This window comes from Cyprinodon tularosa, unplaced genomic scaffold (assembly GCF_016077235.1).
Source record: "Cyprinodon tularosa strain WSP-4 unplaced genomic scaffold, ASM1607723v1 ctg342, whole genome shotgun sequence".
In the NCBI taxonomy this organism is placed as follows: domain Eukaryota; kingdom Metazoa; phylum Chordata; class Actinopteri; order Cyprinodontiformes; family Cyprinodontidae; genus Cyprinodon; species Cyprinodon tularosa.
The window spans coordinates 436,388-459,432 of NW_024039055.1; the positions used below are offsets into that span (position 1 = coordinate 436,388).

Here is a 23,045-nt window from a genome sequence, read left to right on the forward strand (position 1 = left end):
CAGCAATAGAGTCAAAGGATACATGCAGCCCTACCCATACAGCTTTTGGTAAACACACGATAAGACAGGTTTCTGTTCCCTTCATTGAGGTTCTAACATCAGTCTAGGTTGAGATATGTATATGAACGCTCTTTCTTTATAAAAGTATGACTGTAAGATTCTATATAAACTATAAACCACTCATTTCAACATAAAAACTTCAGTTTATCATGAATATGCCCCCCAAAAAAGTTGATTTCACGAATCTCCTTTACCTTGTATGAATCATCTGAGTTTACTCTAGATTTAAATAGTTTCTACTGTTTAGTGTCTTTATGAGCCACAGTGAAATTCAGTAATGACTTTGCATCCTGAACATGTGAGTGGTACCATGCACACCGAGGACCCTGAAGGATTGAAAGAAAGATGATTAATTCTTGCATTTATGGAAAGCGACTGGAGTAGCAGTACATGTACTCTGTGACCCATGGGTTGAGTGCAGGCTGGGCTACTCTCCCGCCTTTGTTCTGATCGGCTGACTTGGCCCTGCGATGTTCAGCTTCCTGGGACTGGATCTGTCGCTCCACCTTCCGCCTGGTCTTAGCCCGCAAAGCCGATTCATGAATCTGTGAGTTAGAAAAACACGATCAGCACTTTACCGAATGCTGATTGCAGAATAATGAAGGATAAAATAACCTCAGCAGTTGAAGCCGCAGGAGCAACATTGTGAGTCTTCCTGCCTGCGATGTCTGCATCCTTTTCTCCTGAGCCATACAGAGCAAAAGGATGTCTGTCTTCCTGAGGGTCCTCTTTGGAGCGCTGTGAAGCTGCAGGGCGCCGGGAGACGCGAGCTGGTCTTGTTGATTTGGAGGATTTTGTTCGCCGAGGTCGGGATTTTCTGGTCTCTTTCTCTGAAAAAGGCAAATCAATATTCTTTACAGTCTTAGCATGCCTTTTAGCAATTAGGATTATTAATTCATAACTATCATTTTAAAGAGATATTTTGTGAGTTTTTACAGAATTTTTTTATTTATTTTTTATTTGATCCTTTACAACTAAAACATGGTTTGATGAGCAGGCAAACGCCTCAGTGGTTCAGCTTTGATGCATCTATAAGCTGCAGCCAGAAGTTCCTGCTCTGTTTCTGTGGATGTGATGTCAAGCGGGTCCACATTAAATGGGTCAGACCTAGCAAACAATTGAATTATATATTCGAGATTTGTGGGTAGTCAGAAGCAACCGGAATCTAGTTTAACTCAGACACCAGGGGCAACTCCAGGTAAGGTGAAAAAAGTAAAACAAACAAACAAATCTTGTCAAGTACAACAAGCGCAAGCTAAGAGAATGAGCAGGAGAGCTGCTGTTATTCGTTTTGGCCACAGGTGGCATTATTATTAGAAATCTCTGTACTGCCTTTTGAAGTTATCTCTGCCTGATAAACCAGACTAAATGTGAGGTTAAATGTGTAATTTAGTCTGGCCCCGATGAATGAACAGCCTGTCGGTAAAACGGCGAATACGTCCTTAAAAATTAATTAGCATAGAGCCTCTTTCTGCGCACGTTTCTACGAAAACCCAAAGTCTAATCCTTGCAAAACTGATTTCAAAGCTAAATCAAATGAGAACTGTTAAATAGTTGTTGCCATCTTCCTTGTTGTGCTTTCTCCAACGTCGCGCAGCTTCGTCATCACACCCTCAAAACCCAGCCCGCTTTGCATCCAAAAATTTAAAACACATCTCTGCGTTGTGATTGGCCCACCAGCAGTGGCGGCCGGCCCATAGGGGGCGCTGGGGCACCGCCCTCCCTGATAAGAAGAGAGAAACGTAAAATATATTTTTAGAAATTAACTCATAAATGTCAGTTTTACTCTCTAGACTGTGTACCTATAAGCAAAACAAATTATATAAACTACATTTCCCTATCTACTTTCATTAATTTGTGGATTTCCACAGACAGACTCCTACCGTCTCTGTTCTGGGGGCGCTTATCAGACTGACCCACATTTGCAGAGAATCTGTCAATCATGTACTATTGCTAGGTGAATTTAATGGCCAATCAGCGTCTCGGAACTTTATGGTATTGGGGCGCTGAAAATACTGCGCTTTAACAGGCTTCTGCACCCAAGCGCAGGTGCAGACAATTAGAGGGAAGATGGCGAATGTAAAGACCGAGATGCAGCTTCCACCAAATTCGGTGAGATCCTTATTTATCTACCCGTTTGCCAGAAGAATATCCCTGTTGTAGGATATGAACATTTCATGTCATGGTTATTGTGACTGTGACGAATCCACCTCGTCGCTTAAAACAACCTCTCTAACTTTGCGCACCACACACACATTCCTGTTATACTGTGTTTGTGAGGACCAATACACTCGCGCTGAGACCAGTAGCTCCATGAACTTAAAACACACAAGCTGTTCCTGGTTACCTGCTGGCGTATTGAGGGTGCACACTTAATATTTCAGTGGGGTTAGCCGTGTGTGTGTGTGTGTGTGTGTGTGTGTGTGTGTGTGTGTGTGTGTGTGTGTGGGGGGGGGGGGGGGGTGTGTGTGTGTGTGTGTGTGGGTGTGGGTGTGTACGTGTTTATGCTACGGGGACTTGTCATCTTCAGTCTGGCTGCGTCTTTGCTGGGTTCAAACCCAGTTTGGTGTAATTGAATAAGTCAATGAATCTGTGTAAAAGAATTAAGTTGTAAAAATTATTTGTTTTTGTACATCAATTGTTTGTGGAGGTAATATATGGACAAAACTGATTAATGAGAAGAAATCAGAAATAAGAGAGCCTGATGTGAGGGGCTTAAACTATTTAATGAGGGCTGTGGGAAGAAAAGCGGCAATTTTTGTTTTCTGTTTCTTTGTTACATTGCTGGTAACTGGAGGGAGGCTGAGGCCCAGAGTATCTTGTATGTTTAGTTTCTTTTGCACCCTGTTTTGATTTTTTGAGCTCAATAAATCCCCAACACCGGTAACCCGACTGAGACTGGATTCTTGGAGGCCAAAGAACCCCGTCACAGTGACCCAAATCATCACTGTTACTGTTATTATATAGTAAATTAAATCATTACTGTTAAATTGTATGTATTGTCCAATTGTTTATTTGAATTCTTATTCCGGATTAGTTGGAGACATACACTAGGCTATATCAGCCCCACCAAAAATATTTTTCACCAGCCGCCACTGCCCACCAGTTCTAGGGCCTGGGGCATTGATCGAGGCTAGACCAAATTCGCAGGCAAAATTTATTTTTGCCGCTGGCTGGTGGGGCTAGTTTAGTTGGCTGTGTGTATGTAGTTTTCTTGCTCTTTAAGATTAACACTGTCTTCTGTTGTTTGAGTTAAATCTAGGTTTTTGTTTTCTCTCTTCTATCCTTATGAATTGATTGCTGATAGGCAGGAAAAATAGAAGTCACCTGCCGCCATCTTGGTAATCCCCACTCTCACTGAGTTGTGCCATAAAAATGCCTATAATGTAATGTAATTACCTTAACAATGTAATCAATACATGTATTTTACATATACATCATCAATTTAGCACGTTTGGCACATCAGATAGTGTGTGCACGTGTTTAATATTCTTAATATCTGACTACAGTATTATTATGCTCCATTAACACACTCTTTTTGCTGTGATGGATTTACATAATATGTGTATAGTACATGATTTATAGTCTTTATATTGAATATGCAATGTGATGGGCCTATTTTTACCATAAATTACAGCAATCTACTGATGCTATGAAACAGCAAGTGTGTGTCAAAGTGATTACTTTATCTTTATTTCAAAAGTCTTAAGCCCCCATGTAACTGAGAACATCATCGTTGTTTGATGCTGTAGCGCACATATTGTTTACATTCTGACCCGTCTGACTAGGGAGTACCAATATGGTGGCTGGTGACTTCACAGCACCCCGTGTACTACCAATGGTAGTACCAAAGATCAGTGGGTGGGCACCATTGTTGATGTCATTTTCTGAGTTAAGCATTTGCCCACATCAGAAGGTGGGCAAAAAGAAGAAGACAGAAACAATGGCTAGAATAGAAATTAAATAGGGTATAAAATACACAATTATTTTTTTATTCAAAAAAGTTTATTGAAAAGAATTTTCAATAAAAGTTTCATGCTTCCATTAGGTGATTTTTTGTTTGGTCACATCGAATTGTTGGATTTCGCAAAACTGCAATGGAAACGCTTTTTTTGCATCATCTGGTCCTTACTGCCTTTTATGAAGATGAAGCAGACGACCAGAAGTACAGTAGTTGTAGAAGGATGGTGCCCACTCTACCCATGGCTGAAATATGGATAATATCTTATGTTCTTTTCAGATTTAGGACGCACCATTTTGATAGTATTTGTTATTTAATGGAGTTACCATAATTGTGGAACTTTGCATTTTTTAATTAAGCAGAATATCGATATGGATCTATCGATATGGTCACCAATTTGTAATGGAAACTCAGCTATTGGGATATAAACAACAATTTTCAGAACAGAATTTCAGAGTATATCTAATAAATTACCCTGGTCTCCAAGTGGGGCAGAGGAATGTTTACTGGCTCTGCTGCCGACTCTCTGCTCCTCTTCCTCTCCATGAAGTGCTGTTTTTGACTCCTTGGCATCATCACACTGCAACCCTAAAGGTTGATTCATTCAAATCAGGACAATTTGCAAACACCACATAGTGATGTACAATATTTACTCTATTTAACCCTTACTGAGTGCTGAAGGCTGTTGATCAGGCCTAATCTGCTCCTTATTCTGAATAGTATGTCTGTCCGCTTTGACCCCCTCAGCCTCCCCTATTTTAGCTTCAGATCTTCCTCTAGCGGCTTCAACCTGGTTCCTGGTGGGAGAAGTTGAGCTCCTTCCCCCTGAGTCTGAATCGCTGTCAGAGCCGCTCCAGAACCAGGGGTAGTGTGTGTGCTCCAGCAGCCTCCGAGTCAGCCTGTAGGCCAGCATCTCCTCGTAACACTTGGTGTATGTCTCCCATTTGGGGTCTTTGAACTTCTTCATGTACTCTGAGCGGATCCTCTTTGCTACCATCTTGTTTCTTTTTTAATCTGGAAAGAAGAACAAAGGCTTTGTCACAAAGGACAGGTAATAATAAAAGTAAAACAGCGTTACCAGCTAATTAAATCTCCTCATGGAAAGCTGTTGTTTCTTACTGACAGACATTTAAACTGCCGCCACCACAGATCCAACCAATAGCAGCACAGGATGATTTCAGAGGACCAGAGGCGTAGCCAGAAAGATTTTATAAGGGCGGCCAGGCAATAAACAATGTACAAAAAGGTAGAGTCCTGCAACGGGTCGGGTACCCGCGGGTCCCCGACGGGTCACCCGCTAAAATGCTCTTTTGCGGGTGAAAAATACATAAATAAAAATAAACGGGTCGGGGGGTCGGGTGGATATTTTTTTAGTGCGGGCGGGTAGTTGTCGATTTCTTTTTAATGCGTGTGTGTTGTTATGGACATCAGAAATGTTATATTAATCAGGCACTGGGGTCACACTTGTTGTAGCTTAAAGCCCTGCCGGCAGTGTAGGCTCTCCTCCAAAAAGGTGTCAGTCAGTGCATACATGTCTGCTGCAGTGTTAATGGCGCTGCTCTGCAGCGCAGCGTACTTTAGCCGATTACTTGATGTGTTAACGGGTCGGGTTGCGGGTTAAATATCAACGGGTCGGGTCGGGTTCGGATTAGAATTGAAGATATCCACGGGTGACAGGTCGGGTTCGGTAGTCATCCTAACGGGTTCGGGCGGGTGCGGGTTGGTAAAACTCGAGCCGTGCAGGACTCTACACTAAGGGGTGGCCGAAGGTAGATAGGCAGAAAAAAAACCCATGTTCAATCTATACTGTTCCAACAGGAATTAACGAGCAAAACAATCATATTTTCTTAATAAAGACAAACTATACTTTTCCACAGCCTTTCCTAACAATATATTCAAACATCTGTGTTTTCTTAATAAAGGGTATAGTGGATAAAATTCTCTCAGGTTTGAGTTTTGGGCAAACATGTTTTCCATTGTCATTACTTACCTACTTTTATCAATAATCATTCTGCATAAACTTGATATTTACAAGTAATAATATCTACATACGTTTATTATTTAATAAGTTTTTATTAAAATAGTTATTTATTTATTATTTCACTGAAGACTCCTAGTTGACTTGCAGAGACACATCATTTTCTCTTAAACCCCATAAAACACAAAATCTATTTCTGCTTGAATTCTGTACTTATCCTCTTTAATGTTAGTATATTGATGTGCATAATTAACCACATTGTTTTTTTTGTCAAGTAATTGTTAATATATGAAAAATTAAAATGTTTTGAATATCCCACTTGAGAGTATTACTGCTGCCACTGTTTATATTAGATGGAAATAAATGCTAGGGGTGGCCAATGATTGGCTAAGGGTGGCCCTGGCCCCCCATCTAGCTCCGCCCATGTTCAGGACCCGCCTGCTCTCTCAGCTTATAGTTTGATCATCAAGTAACAAAAAGATCAAAGTCCTTCACCGTCGGTACGAAATGAGCAAAGCAATAAAGATATTAAAAGACAAAGAAAGAAACTACTCGCTGCTATTAAACCCATCGGCTTTAAATCACTGAACATGTTTGATTTCTACCTTTCTCTCAGTTTCACCATATTAGGCATGGATGATTCTCCATCATAAGTAGCCCTTTACACTATTCACTATCATCAAAACAGATCGCATATTTCCTCACGTGTTATCACAGATATATCAGTGTTATCTCAGTCTATGCGCCAGATTAACTATGGTGGCACTTTGGGAGCGCCGCTGTCATCGTCCATCAGCGGCTCTAACGGAGCAGCTTTGCGGATCCATCAAACAATCCTTCCACTGCAGACTGCAGCAGTTCACCTGCTCTACGGGAGCAACTATCGCCTGCATCAGGTCTAATTTAGCGTACAGTACACATACTTACTGCAACCCAGATTTCACGGAAGCAGTCCAGGGCAGATGGCGCGGCTGGATCAACACAGAGCGTAGCTCCGCCCGCCTGCGAGGACGATTTGAGGAAACCGAACAAACCCACAACAGGTGGCTGCCTTTGTTTTCTAATAAGAAAAAAAAACGTTCCTTTTTTTCAAAGATGTATTTATTCAAACATAATGTAATTTTTTAATTTACATTTAGGCTATATAAAACATGTATTGTGCTTTACTATAAAAATGGATCTAGAGTTGTATTATTAGAACATGATTTCAGAAACATGGCTTTTTTTTTAAGTTTCTAACCTAACCCTACTCTCAGATAACCTGGTGAGATCATAGGCATATAAGGCAGGGCTTTCCAAGAGGGTCGGTCTGGACACAAAGTATGCCTTCGACTAAAAATGGTCCTGGTAGCCAGGGAGGGTGTCAGGTGTCCCAGGACTACTGATCCAGACAGTAACAGCAGAGCTGCTCCTGTTGCCAGTGCGCATTCCTGCCAAGTGCTATTCTAAATGTGAGTGTTGAAGAAGACCCCACTAATCTGACCAAGAACACCCCCACCCCACCCACAGGAACTGAGGATGATGTGGCGCACCTTCATAACACCTATCCATCCCTTTATCTGATGTGAGCTTCTCACAGCTCATTTACTCTCATAGGGCCTAGAAACCTTTTTTCCCCTCCTAAACAGTATGATATTTTGAACTGAATATTTGAGTTGGATACATTTTTTCCATGAAAACTATTTTTTTCATGTGTGTGTTAATTGCTCATTGGAGCAAAACAGGTAAACACCTGTCAGAGGGATTTTTGAAAAATCCAACCGCATCAAGAATCCAATAAGCCAATATATCAATAAAGTGGTAGATTATCAATTTTAAATTTAGAGCTTTTGTTTATTATTGTTTTTTAAGAGCGATCGAGAGACTGAGGTGTTAAAACGGGCATTTAATGAGGTAAGAGACATGATTTATATTAATGTGCTGAGTATACTGAGGATTAAAGTTAATGATACGATTTGTTATTTGAAAAAAGGAAGGATATATTTTTTATGACAGGCTTAGGTTTCCAGGTGGAGCAAATAAAGATGGTTAAGTTGGTTTGATTGTTCCTGTTAAAGAAAACCTGAAGTTCTGATTTAATTTCACTGTTGTTTTAGATGCTTCCACAGTTTTCACCCTTTAATAGAAAACCAAGGCCACTGGCAAAAATACCAAATAATGGACTTTAATAAATTATCAATATGTATATATACACTTACATTCACATGTGTTGGGCAACATGTTGTTATACTTTTTTTTATTAAAGTTTTTTTTTGGCGTATGCATGGTTCAGTGGTTGTTTTCACAGCCTTTCTCCGTGCAACACAGACAACAAACAGCTATGCAGATTAAAAAAAAACAATATAAATTGAATTTTGGACGTCAAGGGCGCAGAAAGACAGTCCATTGACAGCAGAGTGTTGCTGTGCCGCAGAGCTTTTCTCCTCTCCTCGCTCGTTCTCCGGGTGGCTGGTGCAGATGGAGAAGCAGAAGATGGGGGATTTAGAAGCACTTCCTGTGGACAATGCTGGGGCCGGCCTCGTCGTATTCCTGCTTGGAGATCCACATCTGTTGGAAGGTGGACAGGGAAGCCAGGATAGAGCCACCGATCCAGACGGAGTACTTCCTCTCGGGAGGAGCAATGATCTAAAGAGGAGAAGCGGGCAGATGGTTATTAATGTGTGCGTAATTGCGCATGTTTGTGCGTAGAGTATTTGGATCTAGTTTGCTTTTGTATATATTTTTTGTTTACCTTGATCTTCATGGTGCTGGGGGCCAGAGCAGTGATCTCCTTCTGCATACGGTCAGCAATACCAGGGTACATGGTGGTACCGCCGGAGAGCACATTGTTGGCGTACAGATCCTTACGGATGTCAATGTCGCACTTCATGATGCTGTTGTAGGCAGTCTCATGGATGCCAGCAGACTCCATTCCTGTTTAGGTGAGAGGGCAAGTGTTAGGAGGACTTGTGTGGTAAGGGTAGTGATCTAATTATAGATAAAACAATAATTGATGTACCGATGAAGGAAGGCTGGAAGAGGGTCTCGGGGCAACGGAACCTCTCGTTACCGATGGTGATGACCTGACCGTCAGGAAGCTCGTAGCTCTTCTCCAGGGAGGACGAGGAGGCAGCGGTGGCCATCTCATTCTCGAAGTCCAGGGCGACGTAGCACAGCTTCTCCTTGATGTCGCGCACGATCTCACGCTCAGCTGTTAGTGGGCAAGTTGGGGAGTTATTATTTAGAGATCAAAGAAGCGAGTGCGGGGTTACATTATATTTTTCTTTTTTTGTTTTTAAGATGTCTCACCGGTGGTCACGAAGGAGTAGCCACGCTCAGTCAGGATCTTCATCAGGTAGTCGGTCAGATCGCGACCAGCCAGGTCCAGACGCATGATGGCGTGGGGCAGAGCGTAACCCTCATAGACTGGGACGTTGTGGGTCACACCATCACCGGCATCCAGCACAATACCTGAGAGGAGGCAGCAGGGTGGGTTTAGTGAAATCACGATGCCAAACAGATGTTAAAACGTGATGCCTCTGGCTGCAGCTCAGGAAAAGATGCGCAGACGATGAAATGTTGTGCGTATAATTATCGAATTTAAAACATCAAATGAGTTAATTATTTATTTTTTAATTTTTTGCATCTTTGTGAAGAGCTGCAGCTGTTAGTGTTTTTTTTTCTTTCTCACCAGTGGTACGACCGGAAGCGTACAGGGACAGCACAGCCTGGATAGCCACATACATGGCAGGGACGTTGAAGGTCTCAAACATGATCTGGGTCATCTTCTCCCTGTTGGCCTTGGGGTTCAGGGGGGCCTCAGTGAGCAGGGTTGGGTGCTCCTCAGGGGCCACTCTCAGCTCGTTGTAGAAGGTGTGGTGCCAGATTTTCTCCATGTCGTCCCAGTTGGTGATGATGCCGTGCTCGATGGGGTACTTCAGAGTCAGGATACCCCTCTTGCTCTGGGCCTCGTCGCCGACGTAGGAGTCCTTCTGACCCATACCGACCATGACACCCTGTAGGACGGGGGAGAGGTGGAAAAGAAAGGGTTATCCATAGGCGCAGACACAGTGGTGTGACCTTTGTGAAGCCAGACTGGTGACAGTCTCTAGGGATCGTTGCGTAAATGTGCCAAATAGCAGCACGCGTCACAAAGGCACCACCTGTGACAATAGTCCAGATTACATGGCTCACTCTAAAAATAACTAAAGATAAAGCTTTCATTATTCCAGTAGGAATAATTATAAATATATCTTTTTATTTCCTATAATTTTTTTATATGTCACAATTCTATCAGCAATCAAATAAAGGCCTATTAGTTTGTACTGAAGTCTAACAATTTAGAGGTTTTCTCCGTTGGTTATACCTGGTGACGGGGGCGGCCGACGATGGAGGGGAACACGGCCCTGGGGGCGTCGTCTCCGGCGAAGCCAGCCTTCACCAGGCCGGAGCCGTTGTCGCACACAAGAGCGGTAGTCTCATCGTCGTCACACATGTTGGCTTCTGTTGCGGAGAGGAGAGAAACAGAAAGATCTGAGCGCACTGAATCAACTCAGCACGTGGTAAAAAGTTTTAATTCACAGAAAACTTTATGATAAGTATCTAGATCAAGATGACTAAGATTTCCAAACAATGAGAGTCTGATCCATCCTCTGCGCTACACGCGTCTGTGCCAAACTATTACGCATGGGATATGAGCTTCAATTTTGAAGTCTTTGCTTAAAAAACGACAAACATAATAGCAGATTTTCTCAGAACAGAGGAAAAAAAAATAAGTTTGATCGAAATTGTATTAAACTTAAATAGAAACATTAAGCAACTTTAAGGCGAAATGTGGATGTAGAATGACAAATTATGTCACTGGAGATAATTCTTAGTAAAAAAAATTTACCCTTAAAGCTTAGAAAATGAGAGCCTGCCTTGGATCATGATTTTTTAATCTAATGGTGAGACTTTTTCATGTGGAGATGCATAAGACTTACAACACATTTGAATTTAACCAAGACCAATTCGTAATTAGGAATGGTTCCATATTCTCGCTTCCTAAGTCTCTGTCTAATTCTTTCGCATCACTTATATTAATTTTACGAGTTATCCCATATCTTCCATTAACACTAACTGGTTCTAGGCGCTGCATCCCTTTCCTCATCCCAGCAGGATACTCTAATGTTTCCTTTGCGGCCTGCAGTCTGCTGCCCTACCAGAGGAGAGGCTTCAGAAGCGGAGGCTCCTTGCAGGGGTCTTACCTTAGGTGTTTGTCTGCGGCTCGGAGAGAACGACCCAACCAGTGCTGCTGCTGAACCAGCTGGAGTCCTGGCCGCTGCCGGCCCGCTTATATACCCGCCTTCCACCATTCAAGAAGCGCAGCACTGGCCCCCATCCCGGCCCTCGGCCATATTAGGATGCTGCCAGGCTCAGGCAGCGGGAGTGGGTGGGTGGGGTCGGTGGGTTGGGAGGACAGCGGGGGGTCTGAGGGTGGGGGCTCTATCCATCAGGCTCTCATTGATGGGGATCGGGTGTGACGCTGTGCGCCCCCAGCGAGCAGTTTGCGCGCTCCATACATGGACCTGTCGCTCTGACCTCCGCTAGAGCCCCGCAGACCCACCTAGACGGCCGTATAAGGAGCCGCCGCGGGGCTCGCGGGGGTTTCTGGGGAGGACACCAGTTGCTGCCTAGCAGGGTTATAGCTTTGCTGCTAGAAGGCCTCATCCAGCCTTAAAATGGGAAAATGCTTCCCTCATCTGAACAGATTTAGGCCGCAGAGATCAGAGCATGGGCCCCATCTAATGCAGGGATGGTTCCAATAAGGATTATATAGTGATTCACAGAAATCCTTTAAATGAAGACTTTTAGGCATGAACTAAAAGCAGCTGCATTATTCCATTCATAAAATTTAGGGAAATCCTCTTTTGCAGACAGTATCTCCAGATATAGAGTTCTCACTTGATGTCATGAGTTAATTTGTACATAATTGAACCCTCTCAATAAAAGTTCACTCCACCCAATGTCCACTGTGCACGAGTTTTTTTTATTTTCCTGCAAAACCATAACACACACCTCACAAGTATTATCGTGCAAAACCATAACATACACCTCACAAGTGTTATTGTGCACTAAGTCCTTTGAATTCATTCAAAGCTTTAGTGTTTGCAGAGCACATGGCTCCATATTCACACAGTGTGCGGTGGAACAGCTACTGGCTGAAATCCTATCCACATGCAGGGCCTATCCTCCGCTCTGTCACTGAAGCAGCAGTCAGAATAATTATAACTCTGGTGCAGGGGGGGCATGAGGGTGTGTGTGTGAGAGTGTGTGTGGGGGAGAGAGAGAGAAATATGAAGACTGGGTATCTTTGCACATGGTTGATATAGCGTGTTTACAGCATGAGGGGAGAATGAAGTGCAAAGAAGAATAATGCATCATTTAGGAGAGTTATCTGGATACTTTAAAGACAGCTAGATATCTTTTGAAGTATATTAAAAAATAATTAGTTAATCTTTCTTATTTTGAGCTTACAAAAAAAACTTTTCAAAACTATGTCTCTAATCTTATTACATTCTTTCTCACAGAATTTATATTCACTTACTCTCTGGGGTTTCGGAGCATGAGCAAACGTTTAAGCATTTCCCTTGGAATTAAATGTGTACTTTGACTAGACCTTTTCAAAACCATTCTGCATGCCTGGGATCTTTATATCACCGTTCTGCTGGATAATCCAGGTGCACTTGAAGACTCATTCATGTTTTTTACACTATCACCACAATCCATAATGACGGGGTTGGAATGCTGTGTTACTTATGCCTCAGATGTCTTGAAGACAGACACCTTCCAAGGAGTCCAGCTAATCTTCCATCAGCCAATGAAATAATATCTCACAGGTCTATTCAATGGTCAACTTACTTTTGGTTAATATAACAAGAAGGTTTGTTTTCTTTTGTCTTTGTGTCTGCTAATTGTTAAAATTCAATCATAAAGGGAAGTCAATGTTCTGTGGTTCATATAAGAACAAATTTAGCTCCAGGATGTGCTGTCAGTGGACTCTTGCAGTCATTTTTGTAAGTCATTTGCTTTAGGAAGGTTTGATTAATTATTATTATTTTGTTAATTCTTTGACTTCTATTATTATACCGCTTTTTAACCAGGGAGGAAAATTGATACCTGAAACCTCTTGTAGAAGGAAAACCTGTCCAAAAAAATGATCAGAAATACATAATACATAAATAACACATGGCAGAGTAAAATGACTTTGTAACCATTTTAAAAGTGATAGATAATAGGTGACTCATTCTCATCTATCCTTTGCCTTCCTGTTACTCAAGGTGTGATCTATTGCTTTTTTTATTTTATTCTATTTATAATTTTAGAGACCTGTCAGTAATGAGGCCTAGAAGTGGCTTGTAAAAGTGAGCTAAACAAGGGAAGAGAACATACTGCCAGGCTACCTTGGTCTGATATTACAATGTGTGACAAAGAAGCGAATAGGTTTGCTGTTACTGTGTGTGGGAGAAGAAAGAGGTGATCAAATTTTCAAGTATTGTTGAATGAGAGCTAAATGGGCGAGGTCTCCTTTGGACCACTGTGGGGATTAGGGAATGCGTGTTTGTATGAGGGGGGGAGCTTTGAAAGGCTGAGCTACTTTTATGCACTTGTTGTGAGCCATTCTGAACCCGAGGGCCAGCAAAACGCCTAAAATGTAAAGGGGCTGGCAGTTGTCTGCGAAGGGGGCACGGCCAAAGGGTGGCTGGGGGGGAGGGAGGTCAGAGGGGCCACATTGGGGGAGGAAGAGAGCGAGGCAGTCTGTGGAGAAGGAAGCTGGATCAGTGTGTGCAGCAGGTGGCAGAGAGCATGGGTTCAGGTCGCCAGCAGCAGAGACCTGCAGATTTAAGCCGCTTTAAGCAGGACAATCGGAGAGAGGATTCAGGGATTGCTCAATGATTTCTCTTAATGCATGTTCAGATATTAACCATACTGTTCATATTCTCACAGACTCAACTTGGTGAATATGTTTCAGGAGGAAGTCTGGAGAGCCTGAAGCTGGAGAATGCCACGAGAGTAAGAATAGAAAGTCCATAGCAGTCCCCTTGCTGTACCAGAGTGTCCTACCTCTTACAGTAGCAACAGTGGACTCTTCTGTTATTTTTTAAACTTTAATCCCCTCTGGTCTGTTTTTTTTTTTTTCAGCAGAGGAAAAGGACGTGGTTGGCAAAGAAATCTTCACAAGTATCTGCCTCCAATATCTGCTTTTGTTTTATGAATTTAGATCAAGAAGCTTTGGAGTTTAACCATATAGATAGTAAAAGTTTTTAATGAGCACAGGACAACAGGTGAAGAATCTGATCTGAAGCTGTAAATTGGCTAAACTAATTCACCACCCCTGTGATTATTTTATTTCCTTCTCAATGTCCTTATTTTATAAATAAAAGCCTGTTATTTGAGAGGTTTAAGCCAGAGGAGCCTTATCGCAGATCCTCAGAGGCTGTAATGGATGCATGGAGCAGGAATATATGAGAGGAAGAGTAGCACCTGGAGCTGAAGGGAGGATGGTGAAGCCAATCGGATCTAATAGATCATATTTCCCTGATTTTAGGTTCTTAAACAATATACAGTGCTTTGCAAAAGTATTTTAACATTTTTTTCACATTACAAAGGCATGTTGCAGTGAATTTTTTTGAGGTAGGCAGACACAAAATAGTGCATAATGGTGAGACAGAGGCAAAAGGATCCAGGAAGGATTCTGATAAGTGTGGCTTGCTTTTGTTTTAACTTTTCGACATACCCAGCTTGACTTAGGCTTTGACTAAAGCTTATTCTACCACATGAATAAGCTGTGATCTAAGCCACCTTGTTGTAGTTAAGGTCGCTGTCCAAGTGGAAGGGGGAATCTCTGCCTTTATCTAAAGACTATGTAGGCCTCTAACAGGTTTACATCCGGAAATGCTCGACTTTATTTTCAGATCAACTCTCAGCATGTACACAGCATAATGCTGCCACCAACATGCATCGCTGTGGGGATGGTTTGTTCAAGAGGATGTTCTGAGGAAGTTTTCTTCCATTTGAATTTGCTTGCAGATCTGACAGAGTGCTATGCTAGCTTTGACCTGTTACCCCTATATGAATTGCAAACAAATGGAACATCCTATGGCAATGCCACTCCTCCATAAAACACAGTTCAAATGAAATAAGAACTATTGCTTTGTGACAAAAAAATGTAATTTTAACATGTAAAAATGTACTAAAAATAAACACCAATCCTTCTTTTCCACACTTACACTGCATTTGTTTACCACATAATACACAAATAAAGTAGAGCAAAGCTTCTGGATGTATCATAAGGAAAAGTGAAAAACCTGAAAATATGAATACCGTATGGCAAAACATTTTGCATCAACAAAAAATGTTGGTCCTCATCCAGATGGGACAACATCCAAACTCTATTTGCAGGGAGTCTCCCAGATCTGTTAACACAGCCTGCTCAGAGCTGTCACTGCCATAAGGTTGTGCTTTGACATGATGTAAAGTATATGAACACCACCGCTTAAAGCCACCAGTCAGCAGACAAAGGCTAAAGCTCAGTACATGAGGAAAGTGGCGCTACCTGGTGGGATCCTGAAAAACTCCACATCCTGCTCTTTGTTTTGTGAGATTTTTTGTTTTATGGAAAAGTATAGGAAGTATAGTTTACCTGATAAGGAGCAGATTGTTGGATTTTTGCTCTTCTGAAAACATTGGGTCAAAAACAAAAAAGAAAATCCATATATCAAAACAAACAAAATTAAACAATAAACTATGAATTTCACTTTATTCACCTTACAAATAATATTTTATAAAATATGGGCATAATTTAGATATTTATACAATTTTATATTAAAACCTTTTAAAAAAATGAACACATTTGTACTTTCTGACAGGCATTCAATCTACAAACATCATCAGGCCAAGCCTTTACTTTACCCAAGGTCAGTTAAACTCAACTTTCTTTACCTTCTATTTTTATACCTTCACTAAAAACAAAAAAATAAGATCAGAGATCAAGCTGAAATACAAATAAAAATACTAAAATGAGACCACTTTGCCACAAAGACAGAACAGTGTAGTCCAAATCACACTTGAGGTGAAATAAGAACCAGGAAGTTTGTAATAAAAAAACAGGTACTTAACCAAGAGTCTACTGCCATACAGTCTATAAGCTGCTTAAATTATTAAATATTCCATGATTCTATGTTAACAGAACCCCAAACGTACAAAGGTCCTAATGAAAGATCCATGTCCAATCTATTTTATGAGTCCAAGCAAATTGTTGAAATAGTTTTAAACTAAAAAATGTTTTAATCACATTAGATGTTCCCTTAATATTATAGAATGCTTAGGGGAACAATCTTTTTTGAGCGTCTATGACGCCCCTAAACTAGGGGCACCCTGGGAGGAAGCCAAGCCCCTCCTATATTAACAGAAACTGATCCTTCATCTACGTTCTGAAGGGGATTATTTATTGGGAGAGATATATACAACTACTGTCTGATTAGCAAAGGAAAAACTTGAGTGGGACGACTCTAACCCCTTGCTCACACTGGCTCCGGTGCAGTTACCGAGCCGACGGAGACCGCAACTCCCGCACACCCCCTCTCACACTGCCCTTTTGACTACGGTGCGGTGCGGCTCTGCGGCTCCGGCAACAGGTCCGGAGATTTAACAGAAGTTCAATTGAGTTCACGTAACTTCACGCGATAACACGGCCCAAATAAAGGATTTTTGCGAGAGCTTGTTGCGGAGGGCTCCGGCACGCCGCAAGGATAGCTTTCTTGCGGAATTTTCTGCAGCGCCGGAGTGTCTCGGTAACCGCAGCCGGACAGCTCAGCAGCCGGTGAGAGAGGTTTACGTCTTTTTAATGACTTGGAATCACTGCGGCGCCGCACCCACCGCACCGCAACGGTAAGACCGGAGTCGGTGTGAGCCTGGGGTAAGGCACAGAGACTCTGATTCTACCAGATCTGGTTCACAGACGACAGTTTAAACGAAAGAGAAAACATAACATTGAATGCAAAAAAAAAGTAAATATCAAGTAACACAGTTTATAGACCAAAACACATCTAAAACAATCTTAAAATGTTTTCCAAACCAATAAGCACCAGTTATTAAAAAACGTCTCCAGTACAGTGTTAAACCCACATGTAGCTGCTGGCATTTGTTTAGGCCAATAAAAGGTTCAAGTTTTAAAGTAACCTCTTATACAGTAGGTGATACATACCATATATATATATATATATACATCAAGCAGTGTTTTTTGGCTCATACGGGACTGATTTAGGTGTTGTTTTGGATGATATAAAGTGATGACAGATGTGGGAGGGAGTTATTTAAAATAAAAAGAAATAAATGTATGTTGATGAGCATCCAGTGAGTAAAGTGTCCTCAGGTTCAAATAGTTTCCTTAATTCCTGATGCAGTCTAAATGTGAATATCAAGTCTTAGGACATCAGTCTTCATATTTCCAGTCTCCTCATAGCCACACATTCATTTTCTTGTCCTCTCCACCCCTTCCGTCTGCTCTCAGAGGAGCGCTCGCTGCTGTTCTTCCTGCAGAAATGCCTGTTTTTCCATTAGCTTCCTGAAAAGCCCTTCCCTGTTTCCCAGCAGCTTTGTGGGATTGCCGCACTCTGCCACCCGCTGCTGGTTGAGGACGGCCACGGAGTCGGCGTTCTTGATGGTGGACAGACGGTGAGCAATGATCATCACCGTCCTCCCTGTTCATTTAGAGAGAGATTTATAGAGATAAGAAACAAAGGAGCATATTGGTATATTTCTTAAAACATGTAATGGGGAGATGAAAGGGCTACCTTCCATGAGGCGCTCTAAAGCCTCCTGAACAAGGAACTCATTCTCAGCATCCAGTGCACTAAAGAAAGGAGATTAACAAAGCTTTGGTGGAAATGCTATAACAGCAGTTTTAAAAGCCACTATAATGGAACTATTAAAAGTAAAATAGTTCTGAGAGGCTGCTCTGAAACAGTCAGTAAGTCTCACCTGGTGGCCTCATCCAACAGCAAAATCTTTGGGTTCTGGTGAAAAACAGGAAAACATTACAGTAAAAAGTCAGACAGGAAACTAACTCATGGAGGATCTATTTTAACGTATGTCTCTACCAACTTTACACGAGGTTTTTTAGACAGGTTTTCTGAGATTGTATTTGAGTGGATACGATTTGGACTTGATAATACTTTAATGATGTTAAATTGTATTTTCTTTGTTGCATAAAACAAACATTATACAAACCTGAAGGCTTCCAACTTAACAGTATGGTAAGAGCTTTTGTATTGCTAATTTACTTAATGGTGCTAAAAAAAGTTCCTCATGGTAAAGTGGATTAAGTCTGACATTTAATCAGGTGTGCTGGTTCCCAGTGAGTAAGTTTCCAAACTGTTTCTAAATCTAAGAATCATATCATTTAAATAGTTTTCTCTTTCTGTAAATTAACTTTAAAAAAATTTAATAAGTCAAAAAAAAGGTAAAAAGCTAATTGAAAAGTTAATAAGCCTAGCTAACAATTATATTTAGGTTTTTAAACAAAAAAATGTAAGCCAGTATCAGCATTAATGCCTCTAAGGTTATGTTGTACAAAAAAAAAAAAAAAGTGCTTCTTTCACTCTCAGTGTTTTTAATAAATATCTCGTAGAATCACTGTTGTCGTTTTTCTTAATATATTCGTTATCGACATTAATTTTTGCAATCAAAGTATCCATATTTTTTTAAATCTTACAAAGGTAATACGGTGTTGTCCTGGATTCTAATAACAGTATTGGCCTGAAAATTTGATTTTCAAAGTTATTTCACTGAGTCGCCTATAAAGGGTTAATCAGAGCTAACGTATTTCAGGAAGTCGAGGAGTTGTGCATAGAACCAATTACTTTCAGGGTTATTTTCAGATCAAATTTAGGACTTTGAAATTGGACATTTCAGCTTCCAAAGACAATTTGAACACACCATAAGTTTCTCCATGTGGACACATGTTGAGGGTCATATGCAAACTGGGTACTGAACACAGGCCAAAAACATTTAACTTATTTTTTTCTTCAACTAGAGCAGCTTTCTCCTGTTTATGTTTCCTACATGAGAAAACAGGACATGTCTATTTTACCAATGTCTCTCTTCTTTCAACCTTTAAATATAATAATACTAATAAAAATAATAGAACTTTATCGATCTCACACTGGAGAAACTGACCTCTGCATTTAGCCCATCCCCTTGGGGAGCTATGGGCTGCCATTGTGCGGCACCCTGGTAGCAGTGTGGGGTTAAGGGTCTTGCTCAGGGACCCAGAGTGCAGGCACAAGCGCACTACTCTAAGCACTAGGTGAGAGAAATAAAGAACTAAATGATGCTTGACTCTGATGTTTTTCACACCCTTATCCCTTATTGTGTATTATGCGTACAGTGTGTTGGTCTCTTCCATAAATCCAGATCAATCTAGCTGTGCTTTCCTCTGATGCATTTTAAGCAGTAAAATATAAACATAAGGCTGTTTTTACCTTAAGCAAAGCTCTGGCGATGGCTATCCTCTGCTTCTGCCCACCTGGGATACAGACACACATTCATTAATAAAGAGTACAGGCCGACACTAAAGGCAGAGTAGTTTTGATTTGATTTTTAATGAAATGTAAATATAAGGGAAGTGAAGAGGTGGTTTAAAAGCTGTTGCTGGCAGCTAGAAGTTAAGTGAAACTATTGGCCTGGCTGTAAATCCAACATATTGCTGCTTCAGTTCCTCACCTGACAGCAGCACTCCTTTCTCTCCCACCACAGTATCAAAGCCTTTGGGAAAGGCCTGGATGAAATCATAGGCGTTGGCCACTCTGGCGGCATTGTAGATGTCCTCTGCGGTCACAGCTTGTGGGTTTATAGCGCCGTACGCAATGTTATCTCTGATGGAGCAGGAAAACAAAACTGGCTCCTGGAGGAGAAAAAAAAAAAAAAAGAGCAGACTACTGTAATGTCCTTTAAAACCTGAATCCTTCAGGCAGCTCTTCTGTCTGGGATTTAGGTGGAAGTGGTTCGATAATTACCTGGCTGACGGTCCCAATGTGATTCCTGAGCCAGTTGGGATTTAGATCCCTGATGTCATGACCGTCTATAGTAATGATACCTGGAGAAGAAGCGATCAGGACCAGCTTTATTTGATCTGACTACAGCGCTCACAGCATACAGGCAGCAGGCATGCACAGATAAACAGGAGGTATGAGTTTTAATTTGCTACTGAAAATGGGACAGTTTGAGTCTTTCTGCAGTATTTTGGTTTTATTTTTTAGCAGTGTAATCAGGTAAAATGGATGGATGGGTGGACAGACCAATTCATGCTTACCATTATCTGGGTCATAAAGCCTGAGAAGCAAAGACACAAGGGAGGACTTCCCTGACCCACTGGGTCCCACCACGGCCATGATGGTTCCAGCCGGGACCCGGAGGTTCAGATTCTGGAGAATAGGAGCCTCCTTCCGAGTTGGGTAGGCAAAAGAGACATCGCAGAACTCCAGCTGGCCTTTCAGCTGATCTGGAAGAAGGACCTGGCCCTCTTTAAAAAAAAAAAAAAAGACAATCTGAAATATAGTTATAGGAGAAGCAAAACTTTACAGATTGCACAGCTTTCAACAACGAGACTTCAGGTATAAGTTACAGACATTTCATTCTACCCATTTTTTATTTCTTTTTTTGTTGGACTGTTCCCAGTAGTATTGAATAGTTTTTAATTTTTCTCTTCCAGCAGAATACCAGCCAGATATATAATGCACTAACTTAGATCATTAGAATGGCCTGGTTAGGGTCCAGACCCAAATCTTACAGGGAATCAGCATCAACACTTGGAAGCTGATGTTCACAGACAAGATGTTTATAATTTGACTGAGCTTGAGCTTTTTGCCAAGACAAATACGTAAAGCTGGTAGGCTCCAACTAGCAGCTGGTTCTAGAAAGTATCCCCTGAGATGGTCAAGTACACACTGCACTTTACATAACTTAATTTGTCCAAAATTGTAAGAAAAAAGAAAACAAAAGTGTCAGTTTGATGCAGCTTCACAAACCTCTTTGACTTTTAGTTTGTAAATAACACAAATAACAATACATGGATCATATCAGTATATGGATGAATTGATTAACAGTTAATTGATGTAAATATTAGTCGTCATGGATACACTAGCTACAGCGTTACTGTGTCAGAATGTAAACAGGTGATTGTTTTTTATTGTTCTTTGTAGATTAGGAAGGCTGCCGTTTTTAACCTAAAAGCCTTGTGCATTAATATAGATGTTGATAACAGTGTGCACAGCATTACTAACCATTTACAGGAAACTGGGGCTTTCTGTCCAGCAGCTGCCAGAGTCTGGCTCCAGCTCCGAAACCCTTCATCAGCTCAGAGTAGAACGAACTGAGACCTGCAAACCAAAACACCACTATCAGTCCAAAAGCTGTTTTTCCATCATATTTTATGATGGTTTCCTCAGATAGTTTACCTGCGATGCTGATTCCCACCCAGAAGGTGTACATGAGGAACGAGGAGAGCTCTCCCACAGTCATGTGTTGGCTGGCCATCAGGAGGCCTCCTTTGTAGAGCACTGACAGGATCATGAGGTTACCGCTCAGACCAGTCTGGGACATAAACACGTTTATTTTCATTCAATTACAACAACATCTGGTGCAACAGATACTTCCTGAAACAGCTCAGATTACACAAATAGCTGCCTCAAAGGGAGTCGGCTTGAGAGACTCAGAGCCTAGTCACTCTTATAGCAACAGATAAAAGTTTCAAGGGGAAAAACTAAAGATTTTATAAAATGCATCAATTAGAATACTGGTTGAAGATTTTATTGCAAAGCAAGGTTTTTATTTTTTAATAGTAAGGCATTTTTTAGCAGTTTGTTGTTGTGAAACATGTGTGCAAAACCTCATTGGTTCACTGTAGCTCTACAGCACCACTGCTCACACTTACCACTCCAAAGAAACCGGCTCTAATCAGGGCCTCCTTCTGAGCCAGGCTGAGGACATCGTCTGCCCTCTGGGTGTACTTGTCCACCTCTGACAGCTCTTTGCCAAAGGCGCGGACAGTTCGGATGTTGCTAATCCGCTCCTCCGCCAACTGTATGTACAAATTTATTTGGGCTTTTAATCAGCAGCTGCACTTTATCTCCATTTTTAATGAAGTTACAACAAGCAGAGGGGCCTTTTATTGAAACTAAGGGTTAATCAAACAACAAACACGGATATGAAAAAGGGGAAAAAATACATACTGTAAACTTTAATGCTTAGGTGTAAAAATAATGATATAAAATATAGAAAAAACCATCTTTTGCTGCCAGCCTGCGTACCTGAGTGGCTTGTGCCAGTGCATCCTGTGTACGCTTGGAGATGGAACGGAGGTATCTGCCATAGATGATAGCAAGAATGGCCATGGGGGGAACAATCAACAGAACAAAGCCCGCAAGACTGGGCGAGACATAGAACTAGAAGAAAGAAGGACACATCTGCAGTTAATGGAGGTAAGGTGGAAAAAATATATACATACAAAATCAACCTACCTAAATTAAAGGCAAATTATTAATATTGTCTTTTATAAACAACTTTAAAACCAACTGAAAAAGGTTTGTAGCAGGGCCAAATCAATGAAGACATGGGCACCTGAGTTACAGACTGTTTCCCTCAGTAGTTTCTTTCATTTATGCTTAATGCAATAAATTAGTAGTTAAACGCGCATGAGTTTCTAGGTTTAATGTCACAAACAAGAAATAACGGCCTGAAATGTCTTATATACAAAATAAAAACAGCAAAACTTCTCTGGCAACTATAGCTTCTTTGGAAATGAATTCCTCCAATGTTACACAAACATTTCTCATTAAATAGAGATCAAATCAATCTTAGGGCTTCTTAAAGGAATAGTACACCCAAAACATGATTAGCCTTCATTTTCTACTCACCCCCATGCTGAACAACACTCTGGAGTACTTTTTTGATATCTCAAATGCATCTGGAGATCTGGGAGGCTTCTTGCTGTCTGCTGACATTCAAATAATGGAGGTCTATGGTGCC

At 41.3% G+C, this 23,045-nt stretch overlaps 3 protein-coding genes across 4 annotated transcripts in view; all 3 read right to left on the reverse strand.

The window, feature by feature from the left end:
• Window positions 1–21,694, reverse strand: ccsapb (centriole, cilia and spindle-associated protein b). Of its 2 annotated transcripts, XM_038294601.1 has the most exons (6): window positions 21,681–21,694; window positions 20,967–20,970; window positions 4,691–5,035; window positions 4,496–4,609; window positions 676–890; window positions 1–605 (listed from the first exon to the last, which is right to left on the reverse strand). In XM_038294601.1, the coding sequence occupies exons 3-6, from the start codon at window positions 5,016–5,018 to the stop codon at window positions 423–425; spliced, it is 840 nt and encodes a 279-aa protein (XP_038150529.1). In that variant the 5' UTR covers window positions 5,019–5,035; window positions 20,967–20,970; window positions 21,681–21,694; the 3' UTR covers window positions 1–422. The 2 variants fall into 2 exon arrangements, with proteins under 2 accessions (XP_038150529.1, XP_038150530.1); XM_038294602.1 differs by lacking the exons at window positions 20,967–20,970; window positions 21,681–21,694 and adding an exon at window positions 6,605–7,050.
• acta1b (actin alpha 1, skeletal muscle b) lies at window positions 8,207–11,382 on the reverse strand. Its single transcript, XM_038294600.1, has 7 exons — window positions 11,225–11,382; window positions 10,345–10,481; window positions 9,670–9,994; window positions 9,288–9,449; window positions 8,998–9,189; window positions 8,731–8,912; window positions 8,207–8,624 (listed from the first exon to the last, which is right to left on the reverse strand). The coding sequence occupies exons 2-7, from the start codon at window positions 10,471–10,473 to the stop codon at window positions 8,481–8,483; spliced, it is 1,134 nt and encodes a 377-aa protein (XP_038150528.1). The 5' UTR covers window positions 10,474–10,481; window positions 11,225–11,382; the 3' UTR covers window positions 8,207–8,480.
• Window positions 16,945–23,045, reverse strand: part of abcb10 (ATP-binding cassette, sub-family B (MDR/TAP), member 10) — a 13,200-nt gene continuing 7,099 nt past the window's right edge. Inside the window, exons 4-14 of the mRNA XM_038294603.1 lie at window positions 22,328–22,462; window positions 21,952–22,098; window positions 21,476–21,611; window positions 21,302–21,397; window positions 20,332–20,541; window positions 20,036–20,115; window positions 19,743–19,923; window positions 19,502–19,545; window positions 18,000–18,034; window positions 17,813–17,871; window positions 16,945–17,719 (exon numbers count right to left, since the gene is read on the reverse strand). Coding sequence (XP_038150531.1) covers window positions 17,526–17,719; window positions 17,813–17,871; window positions 18,000–18,034; window positions 19,502–19,545; window positions 19,743–19,923; window positions 20,036–20,115; window positions 20,332–20,541; window positions 21,302–21,397; window positions 21,476–21,611; window positions 21,952–22,098; window positions 22,328–22,462 — 1,317 coding nt within the window. The 3' untranslated portion in view covers window positions 16,945–17,525. The remainder of the gene's footprint in view (window positions 17,720–17,812; window positions 17,872–17,999; window positions 18,035–19,501; window positions 19,546–19,742; window positions 19,924–20,035; window positions 20,116–20,331; window positions 20,542–21,301; window positions 21,398–21,475; window positions 21,612–21,951; window positions 22,099–22,327; window positions 22,463–23,045) is intronic.